General features: G+C 40.5%; 1 protein-coding gene across 1 annotated transcript; it reads right to left on the bottom strand.

Moving 5' to 3' along the window:
- Nucleotides 1-881: 881 nt before the first annotated feature.
- Nucleotides 882-11,073, bottom strand: LOC117396759 (alpha-N-acetylgalactosaminide alpha-2,6-sialyltransferase 6-like). Its single transcript, XM_033994937.3, has 7 exons — nt 10,744-11,073; nt 8,366-9,353; nt 5,065-5,143; nt 4,490-4,675; nt 2,978-3,387; nt 2,774-2,881; nt 882-2,404 (listed from the first exon to the last, which is right to left on the bottom strand). The coding sequence occupies exons 3-7, from the start codon at nt 5,065-5,067 to the stop codon at nt 2,218-2,220; spliced, it is 894 nt and encodes a 297-aa protein (XP_033850828.2). The 5' UTR covers nt 5,068-5,143; nt 8,366-9,353; nt 10,744-11,073; the 3' UTR covers nt 882-2,217.

Here is an 11,073-nt window from a genome sequence, read left to right as displayed (position 1 = left end):
GTTTCCCCCCCAAAATATTAAGCGTATGAATTCTATAATCATTTATATGGCATAACAAACCCCATTAATACGGTTAATACAGTTTACTATTTCTACACATTATTCATATCCTTAAGATGTCATTCAAAATGTAATGCCAATTGTAGTTCATGTTCTTTGCTGTCATGTTCCTTTCCAATATGTCCCTTATTTGTACTGTAATTTTTGCATTGATACAAATAAATTATTGAAGAAAAAAAAAACTCCTTGAAGACAAAGGTGAGGGCAAGAACATTTTAGTTTTAAATAAAGCATGCATTGTTTTTGTTTTTTTTTTCAAGCCAAAGGAGGCGGGATGACTGAGCAAAGCTGCATGAATGAATTTTGTTTAAAATAAAATAAAAACAAACACTACATTAACCCCTGTTTTGCTGGACGTTTAAAACTGTAGGGAAAATGTCAATGGTAACTTAAATGTAGCTTTTTTACATTTACAGAACAACGTAACAATATGAGTATTGCATTACTGTGGTGTATATTATTTAACAGATTCAAGATGTCGATAGCAGGTGTACATATTTATGAAATTCGTCGAAAACTAATTTTCAGAGTTACGGATATTTCACACGCACAAACTGCCTCCATTCCCAAGGTGTTTGTAGCTCTGAGGCTTTATTACTGTACTACCTTCTGCTAAACAAATGGATAAGCTAAGGGAGGACGTCTTTGTTTACTCTTTGTGCTTTTATTTATGTATATTGTTTTTCATTCTGTTTTATAAAATATCTATAAGAAAATATACAATGACTGCAAAGTAATTTGGCATTGAAACAGTTAATTAATAGTCAAAGAATAGTGAGAGGTGCGGTTTGATGTCTGGTATCAACCAAAGACCAGGAAAAACAGGTTCATCCAGTTTATTTGATTCTAGTTTTACAAATGTAGTACTAATGTGAACACTTTCCACCCAGAAGCTTGTTACATTGTACTGTGCATTACCTTCAAAAACATGAAGACAAATTGCATCACAAAACCCAAAAGCACAAAACAAATAAATAAATACTGTCCAGTTAAAAAAAGAACAAACATACTGAGCAATAATCTTGAAAATCCTGATGAGTTAAAGAACAAAAGGGCTCAATGCGGGCACTGAAAAGTTCAAAAGGTTCTGGTCTCCGTGACAAACACGGAAGATTTTCCCTGACAAATCTATGTAATTTTGTTTTACAAAAGGTACAGACTACAGTGCACAGACACCCATTACTGGTTTTAAATGGCAGAGAGGACATGACCATTTAGTTCAAACTTTTCAAAAGTGTTTACTCCAGTCTTTAATGAACCCCTGTTTCTTGAATTGATTTTGATTTTAGTAGAAGCTTCTTGACCCTTGAACAAAACAATACATGTAAACACACACTCTTAACGGATTATCTGAAGTCTGCTCGTTCTCTACTGAACACTCTTATTGTTTGTAAAGTTCAACAGTAATTATACCATTATATAGTTACCATTAAAGATTTGCTCAGAATGTAATCCAGTGTAGATGATACCACACCCAACGCACATCTGCAACCAGCAAGTCTAAAAGTAGAACAGTGTGCTGTAAGTTATGCACACTGCTATGTATCTTAAAAAAGGTGACCGCCCCCCCTAGCTGAAACCTTTCAAATCTTCCTTTCACACTCTAATACTCATTAACACCAGGCTTGAAGCCATACCAACTTGGAGTCTGACCTCTAAAGCATTGTAGCCATCAATAAGCAAGAAGAAATCATTTCATTAGGCCATTTGATTCCGCAGACATGCTTGTGATTTCTGATTGACTGCGCAGGTATTTTCCATAAAAGGGGGTTCCCGATTTGGGAAGCCCTGGTCTAGTAAAAGCCTGGGGACTAGGCACTAATTTAACTGTATTCTTCAGTTAACAGCTGGGAAGTATCAATGAAGAGTTTCTCAAGGTATCAAAGAACAACTGTTACTTCTACCAAGCATTTCTCTCCCTGCCGTTTAATTCCTATCGCTCATCCACTGAATTAAGAGCACAGGTGACACCACTGATAAAGTCTAAGCAGGGCTGGTTGTTGGATAAGGTGCCTTTCAGGAAGGTAGTGTACATCTACCAGAGCATTCATTCTCAAACACGGACAGTCCCACCCCCCATACACTTCCATGTTAAGTCCATGTAAAGTACACTTAGTTCACCCCACTGTGTGATATGGGACACATCTGCACAGCTTGTCACCACTGTGGGTTGGAGAAGGTGATGTTGTAGAGCTTGGCCCAGCGTGCAAACACCTGCTTCTCAGTGATGAAGCGGTGGTGATTGCCCCTCCGTCCTCTCTCGTTCTGGATGAAGGTAGCGCATTCGTCAGGTCCCTTGGGTTCATAATAGTGGTAAGGCATTTTCCTGGGCTGGGATCTCGTGCTGAAAAAGACAAAAAAAAAACGCAAGTGTTTGCTGCTGGACATCCATTGACTTTCCTCTATATCACAAAACCACCACATAATCCAGGCTCTGCTTGAGAGAGACCCAGGACTGAATGGCAGTGGGTAGTTCAGGTCAAGCATTGAGGTTTGCTCCCAGTGAGATAAAGCTAATGAGATGTGAAATGAGATTGCTAATGACATATCAATAGGCATAATCTAGAGAGCACACATTTCAATTAAAAAGAAAATAATAATTTGGGCTAATGGGAACACTTATGAAGTCATCAGCCAAAATCTTTTTGTTATGTATTATGGATGGATGAACTCATTTTATATTAATCTGGAGCAGCTGCCTTTAAGCCTTTACCCGCAGTGGTAAGGTGGCACCATTCCGTACACATGAATGCTGTCGCACATCTCAATAGCGATCACCATGGTAAACCAGCCTGTGCTCAACCAAGAGTGAGACTTCGCTCTGGAAGAGAAACAGACAGGGGACATTTAGGAAGCGGCTGGCATTGTAGTTACTTTATAGTGAATATCTTCTGACGGGGTGTTGAAAATTCCTCACCTGTCCCGGCCGGTCTCCTTGTGGAAGAGATCGTCAAATTGACGCATCCACTTGGGGGCGATGGTGAAGGTGGAGAGGTTGATGAAGGTCATGCTGACTCGCTGGATGAGCCTGAAGAGCGTGCTCTTGGAGTCCTTGCTAATCTTAGTGGGGGGCCCCCAGAAGATGATCACAGGGTCGGGGGTCTTATTGAGGAACTCCTGTGGCCGGCGGACCACCCGGTACACGCTAGAGTGCGCCACCACACGGACCGTGGTCCGGTTCCCTGCGTCTTTCTCGTAACCCGCCGTGGGCGCGTCATTCATGCGTATAACACACTCTGATTGGTCAATCTTGGCTCCCATGTTGCTGCCCAGGATGTGACTTGAACTGGTCACCAGGGCGCACTGGTTACAGTGGAGGTTCATAGTCTTTAAAAAATAAACAGAAAATAAATACATAAAAAGGGTCACAGAAGTCATGTGACTGCTCAGCGTACTGCTCCATCAACAGCTGGCTAAATGTCATATATAGGGCCCTACCAAATAGACACAGCTTTCTCTGCATCCACAGAGTTTGTTGGAATTGACAGACAGCACCAAGCTAGGGACGAGTCTGTAGCTGGACAATATATCCAGAAGTTAAAAAATATAAATGTGAAATCTCTGAAATTACTTACATTTATTTTATTTATATTTTTGTCCTGTGGTGCTTTTCTGCTCATACTACTACTTAGTATATATTTGGCTTCCAAAGTATTTTACATGATTCGCTGCAGTAATGATTGTAGCACTTTTTGAATTATTCTGACCACTCATTTTAAAATGTAGGTCTAATCGCCTGGAGGTACTACCAGTTGAGATCAATAGGTCATACTAAATCCGCCCCAGATGCCTGTGTCTACCAATCAGTGAGTAGAGCCCAGTTACTGGCTGTTGTCAAGTGTCAATCAATAAATCCTGTCCAGTTAATGATGAGCTTTCTTTTTTAAACTGAAACAAGCTAACAATCGCATCGGGAACCTGTAACGGTACATATAACTTCATTGGACTTTAGTGCAGGGTAAAAGTACACAAAACAGATCAGGTTTCACAGTGCAGAATGAATTTCACAGTCTGTGTCACGTTTTTCATGGCCGTGAAATGGGTAGGGCCCTAATCATATATCATTCCAAGAATGGAACATGAATCTAGTGCATGAAAACTTAGTTCTGTAATTCACAGCACAAGCTCCTTTCTGCTATTTACTTTGTATTCTTGTATACATTCATTAAATTAAGTAAAAAAAACACTGGACTTGTACTTCAAGGCATCAATATATTCAAAATAGACATTTTACATGGGATAGGATAACCACTCATAACCCTACATTCTTTTTATTGTCAATCATCCTCCTACTTTGCACTGGCAATAATTCCCATCTACAGTGAGTGACACCAAATGAAGATACATGGCGTGCCATTTTTGGTAGCCACCATTGTAGAAACTCATTTCTTGAGGGTATATTGAATCTACATTCCTGCGTCACACTTGCCTTGTTCCCGTAGACAGGGAGGTAGCCGTCCTTGACCTCCCACTTCTTCAGGCTGGGCAAGTTGTGAGAATGCAGGCTGGTCCTCAGAGGGGTGTAGTGGTAGTCGTTGCTGCTGTTGGAGCCATACAGGATGAGAAGGGTCATCACCAGGAACACAGCCCCAAAAATCACCATCCTCTGCCCGTCCTGCACCCAAAGCAACAAGACAGCAGTTCAGGGACTCATGCTTCAGATTAGAGGAGCCAGCCTTTCAGTGTGGGAACACCTTCAAGCTGTGAGAGAGTTAATCCTTTATGTGAAACCCATTCTGCACAACCTAAACCTCCCCATCATTTGTGCTTATCTTTAAAAAGGGATCTATATTGTTCCCACAGGGGCTGATCTGGGGTCATTTACAGGGGATATATTCATGGTTTGTTCCAGTTTAGATTCTTTATAGGGACTAAGATCATGCACCCGCTTGCAAAGGGCATTGCAAATATTTGTATTATTTGAGATTGCAGGGTTGTGGAGTTTACAATAGTACAATCTTTTTTCAGTTTATAAATACTTAGAAGATAACTGCAGCAGCTTACCATGTTGCCATTCGATTGACCGTTTTGCCTGCTGCACGAGGGCTGGAGGTTTACCTCTCCTGCACTGCAGCACACATGCCTGTTAACAGCAGATAAGCCCAAGTTAACAGGTTTCACCAATCTTACCAAGAATACCTAGAAAGATTTGTAGCTGCCAAGGTGAAAATCAAATGAACAATTCTGAAATACCAGACAAATGTATTCTTCACTGTGTATCATATTCTGACTCAGTCACCATATCCTGGTGAAGTTTAAAGCACCTCGAGGTCTCAAACATGTGTTGTAAGTTCAGCCGGTACACAAGAGTGCAACCATTAACCTGTCCCCATGCAACGCCACCCAGTTAATGTAAGAAATACCACATAGAACAAATGTGATGTTTCTTACGCCCACTGTTGGCAGATTGTTGCAGGGGGACAGGTTAACGGTTGCACTCTGAGAGAACCTCGCGTCAATAGGATGTGGAGATACTCTGTCATGCATTTGTCTCGACTCGACTACTGCAACTCTCTCTATGGTGGTCTCCCGGCACGCACCATCAACCGACTGCAGCTAGTTCAGAATGCCTCCGCCAGGATCCTTACCAGATGTAAAAAAACTTGAACACATCACCACCCCTCTTGCCCAGCTGCACTGGCTACCTGTAAAGTTCAAGATTACTTTCAAAATTCTCCTACTCAAATACAATGCCCTTCATCACACATCTTCAACCTGCTGACCCGCTATGTCCCTGCCCGCAAGCTGAGGTTTAGATTCATGGCTCCGACTCTCTGGAACTCTCTCCCAGTTTTGGTGCATGATGCTCCCACCGTCACTTGCTTTAAATCAGCTCTCAAGACCCACTTGTTCTCACTGTATTTAATGTAGTATGCATTGTTTTTTACTGTATCTTTTAAAGCGCTTTGTGGTGGTGGGCCACTATGAAAGGCGCTATATGAAATAAAGATTAATACAGAAAATGATACACAAAGCATTTCTAAACAAGAACTGCTTCTCCTCCAGTCAACAGTAATACATATATATGTCATACATCTTCTGTCCTCTGATCTCTGTATGCTGTTGATTAAGTCTGAACCACACATGTTTTTATTGCACTGCTTGTATTTGTAATTGTCTTTTTTATTGTTTTCCAGGACCTCTTTCTTAATGAGTCCTGTACCAAGTTTCTCTTCAAGATTATATGATATAACATTGCTGATGCATCTCAAAGCTGCTTTGCATCCCCAGAACCAGTAACATAGAGCAGCGTGTGTGAATGGCAGCCCTGGAGCTGCATGTGCCCCCCAAGCAGACACTGTGGCCTAGCACAGCAGAGCAGCTGAGCCTGCTAGACTGACAACTCAGAGCACTCAGCCGAGAGCAAACCCATCACTGACAGGAAGTTCCACCAGGGCAACGGTCCTCTGTTTATAAACTGTCTTGTAATAAATCATTGCGACAGTCACAATATTGATATTGTAGTTAGGAAAAAAGCCATTCTCGAAAGACATCTTTGAAAATACACAGAAACAGGGCTGTCCAATCTGATTATTTTTTTTGTTTTATTTTAACATATGTACATATATTAATTTAGGCCTAAACTGGATACCACATTAAAACCCTATACTGCCACCTCTCCATAATCCTCGTCTTTTTTAAACTTGGCTCTCAACACTACTAACAGAAAATAACAAAGCTGATTATGGTGCAAAATCACTTCGATCAGACTGTATGGCTTTCAGGAACTTGCTAAGTGGATTGCTAGTGCATGGAAGCCCCACTGAGGAGAATCGCCATGTCTTCATACAGGCAGGCCCCTCTCTTGCAAACAAGCTAACAGCATATTTCTCATGCTATAATTAAATCACTGCTGAAGTGAGTTATTACCCACCCAATTTGTACCGTCTCCATGGTTACCCTAACACGTCATCCACCCAGCACTAGTACAAAACCAATAAAACATATTGGGCAATTTAATCATCCTATGTGTAGGCAGGCAATGGTCTGATTAAACTGTCCTGGGGACACAGCTGGAATTTATATTGAAAATCTTTACCAGGCTGTTGTCAAGGCTCATGGGCACATGCTGTTAAAGGGGACAGTGTGTTATCTCAGAGGACACAAACACTGCGTTCCCACCTAGTCTGCTTTTAAACCAGTCTCCCTTCCTGCTTTCATTTAAAGTGTGTGGGAGGGAGTTCTTGATTTAGCTTGTCTAAATGACTCATACACACAGCAGTAAAGCACACACTAATGAATCACATGATGTAACGAATGTGAAACGCAAGAGTCAGTGTCTGGGATTAAGCCTGAACTGGCAACTTGTTTTAAAAAAGAGAGAAAAAACCCATCCCAAAACAACGGATGAACTTTAATTCTCAACCCCGCTGCATTTTCTACAAAATAGAACAGTTCACAGTACTGGCCTTTTTTCAACACCCATTTTAAAATAATTATAGTAGAATACAGTATACTGCACATAACAAAAGGCTGAGCTAATAACCCTAATGGAACACTGTACACTGAACATTGCATTAGCCAATCATTATGCAGAACTGCTGGTCATAAACTCACTGGTAAGGACTGCTCTGGAACATGATGCAATTTAATGCTGACATTATCTTTGCCTGGTTGGTTATTTTTCCTTATCTCCATGCCAGTCTGTCTCTACCAGTACAGCTGACAGCAGTTCAATCTAGAATCCTTCCAAGGGGGAATAAACATGTGTATAAGTAAGAATTTTGCATCTATCCAGACCTAGACCCAGCCTGCGACAGATGGAAACTCGCTCCTATGGACTGGTTTTGTCCCCAGTTGGCTCCATTTTGGACCTCTGTCTTTGAGACTCTCTCCCTGATTGTGCAGATGCCCATTGACCCCTCCCCGTTTATTGGGCTTTTCAGTGTAGTACCTAGTGCTGTATCTCTAAATTACAGTCCGACTCTGTGCCCTTTGCAGCTCTATTGGTCAGGTGGCTGATTTTGCTTGGTTGGAAGCATGCTGTCCCACCTTCACATGTTCACTGGAGAAGATTACATTTATGCTTTGGGGACCCACTGAAAAGCTTTATAAGGCCTGGCACATGTCAGCCAATCTTCATCACTTCCATACACCTCATAAACCTTATTAATGAATTACTAAGCCACACTTTCTTTCTTTCTTTCTTTCTTTCTTTCTTTCTTTCTTTCTTTCTTTCTAGAGCTTTAAGTTTGCTTTCAACAATTCAGGCGATGTATTGTTTGATTGGTATTAAAAAAAACAACAAACAGTTTAAAAAACACACATTTTTTACAAGGCTCAAAGAATAGAAATGAATCGCTACCTTTTGCTCTTCTGTTTTCAGCTTCTCTGCTGCTGATTGGCTGGTTGGTTGAGACGTCAGGCAGTTCAGCTTGTGCCAATACAAACCCCTTCTTCAACAAGGCAGGAACTGTCTACCAGTGAGCACTCCCAGCCCTTTTGTTAGGCATGTTTACCCACTTGATTCAGTTTCCAGCAAGTTCACTATGAACACCAGTCTGTATCTGTATTTAAAGTTTTGACAAATGAAAGAATTGTCTTCAGAAAGATTTGGGCGATTTAAACGTTGAAAATATATATTTTTAAAAGTCTAGAAAGGTACTGTATGTTGAATCATATATGCGCAACAGTGTGCAGCTTCCTCTTCGGATTACGATATAATACAGCACTAGAAAGTCCCGTGAGATTCTTTCGTTGTTTATTTCGGTCTATTCTGGAAGTTCTTCAAGGCTCTGTACAGAGAGATCCCTGTATGGTTTCAATAAGAAGAGCTGGTTCAACTTGGAATAACATGTAACCCAACGGCATATGTGCAGGCAAACACTGTTTGATTCTGTGCAACCGGATTCCTCCTCTGGGCTGCTACAGTCTGATGAATTATTCCTTTGAAACATTTAAAAATAGATCCTGCTGCTACAATTCTGGCCTTCGAGTCCTCATTATTTTCTCCAGTCCTTGACGACTGGGACCTCAAATCAGTATCCAAACCGCAATTCGACAAAGATATTTTGTATGCAACATTTCAGATAACCAGCAGCTTCAATGTTTCATTCTACTCCTTGTTCCAAATGAACTGTTAAGGAAATACAAATCGTCGATGGCAGTAGTGCATGTTTATTAGCCGCACTCAATAATTTAGTAGGAAAATTGAATGCATTTATAAAATGCCCAGCTTCGGGGGTCTGTTCTACAGTGGCAGCTTGCAGCTTGCTGGCAAGTGTAATCCTTGAGATTCAGCCTTTCCTCTAGTGTTCAGAAACAGAGACTATCCAGATGGGGATAAAAAAGATCTAAAACCAAAAAGACAAACCAGATCAAAAGTTAAATAAAACCCTATTGACAATGTGGTATACTGTAGTATGCTGCAATTCAGTACCTACATACTGTATAATCAGATATTGGGTTTTAGATGGGGACATTTAATAAAAGGAAAGGGCATTCCTCCTCAATAAGAACATCAAATGACTGCTGTTAAAATATAAGAGTCAAAACATGGATTGTTTGGCTGATTGGTGGAATGGTACCAGTTTCATGTTTTGGTATACCACCGGTATCGCCATAGAATTAACCAAGACAAAATGCTGGTAATCCATTGCAGTAGCATGCTACCAAATGAGGAACATTGTGCTGGAGCGTCAGGACTCTTAGATGCTGGTTCTGCCCGGGATTCTTCAAAGAAACTGGGAATAGATATCAACTGTCAGATTTTTGTGTCTGTCAGATCCCCTCGATGGGATTGCAGCATTATTAATGCACAACCTAGTGCATCTGAAAATCTGTTCCACAATACATTTTCGTCTATTGATTTACTGACAGAATTGTCTTTAATTTCCATTGTATCCATAATGCAACCGTTTCACCTCACATTTATTATACGTGCAGCTGTTCAGAAGAATAGGGTTTTCTTCCAGGTAATCGACAATGTGATTATATGTGGTGTTAATTTGTCATTTGCCGGGCATTGCACACTGAATGTGTTCTTGTAGTTAAAGGCAGAAACTAAGCATTTTTTGTTTAAGGACAGGATGTGGCCGGCTGGAGATTTATAAAAGGGTGCTGCAATTAATTTAGCACATCCTATTCTGTTTACTGTCACACCCTGTGCCTTCATTTCTCCTTCGTTCTGTGTTTATGAATTCCTACATCCTCTGTGGACTGGGAAAGGAAACAGAGTAAATTTCCATCCAAAACAACAGCTGCTGCCACTCCCACAGACCAGTAAAGAAGATCATCATAATGCCTGTTACAAGCGGCGTGGCATTGATTCTGTCATTTTATTATATTCATTCTGGACACTCTAAATCACACACAGGGAATAATAAAATAATAATAATAATAATAATAGTAATAATAATAATAATAATAATAATAATAATAATAATAATAATAATAATAATACAGACACGTAGAAAAAAGTGCAATAAGTGTTTAAGAATTATTTGCATATACAATACAGAGTATATTATTAGAATATAGACAGCTGAAAGGTTCTACTGATGTGTTTCAATAATAAAATCCCCATATCTCAAAATGATAACGTTCTACACTTGTTCCAGACAACATCAACGCTATATATACATACGGAGAGAGAGAATTGTTCTCGAATTATTATTATTATTTTACATATGCTTCCATTTTAATACAGAATTGTTCAGATCATAACAACATTCTATGACTTACCATTTTACTGCCGGCCCGCCGGATTTGACACGTCCTATTTTCATCTGCCAACTGCTCTCTCCATTCAGTCCTGCTGCCCCGAGCATGGAGCAACCCAGATTCTGCTGGGTCCCAAAACACGCCGGGTCAGAACGCAACGCAGTGCGGACAAGACTAACATACGCAAACCGCACGCTGTACTGGAATTGCTACAGTTACGAGTACGCTCGGATTTAGAGGGGGATATTAACGGTGCTTTTCTAAGCTGCTGTCTATTGATTTACAGGATGTAAACATCTATTTCGGATCTACAGCGTTTGTGTGCAATTCGGCTACTGCCCCATGATTTAC

This window comes from Acipenser ruthenus, chromosome 31 (genome assembly GCF_902713425.1).
Source record: "Acipenser ruthenus chromosome 31, fAciRut3.2 maternal haplotype, whole genome shotgun sequence".
Taxonomy (NCBI): Eukaryota; Metazoa; Chordata; class Actinopteri; order Acipenseriformes; family Acipenseridae; genus Acipenser; species Acipenser ruthenus.
The sequence above is the reverse complement of the archived record's forward strand: the minus strand, read 5'-3'. Positions and strand labels throughout refer to the sequence as shown.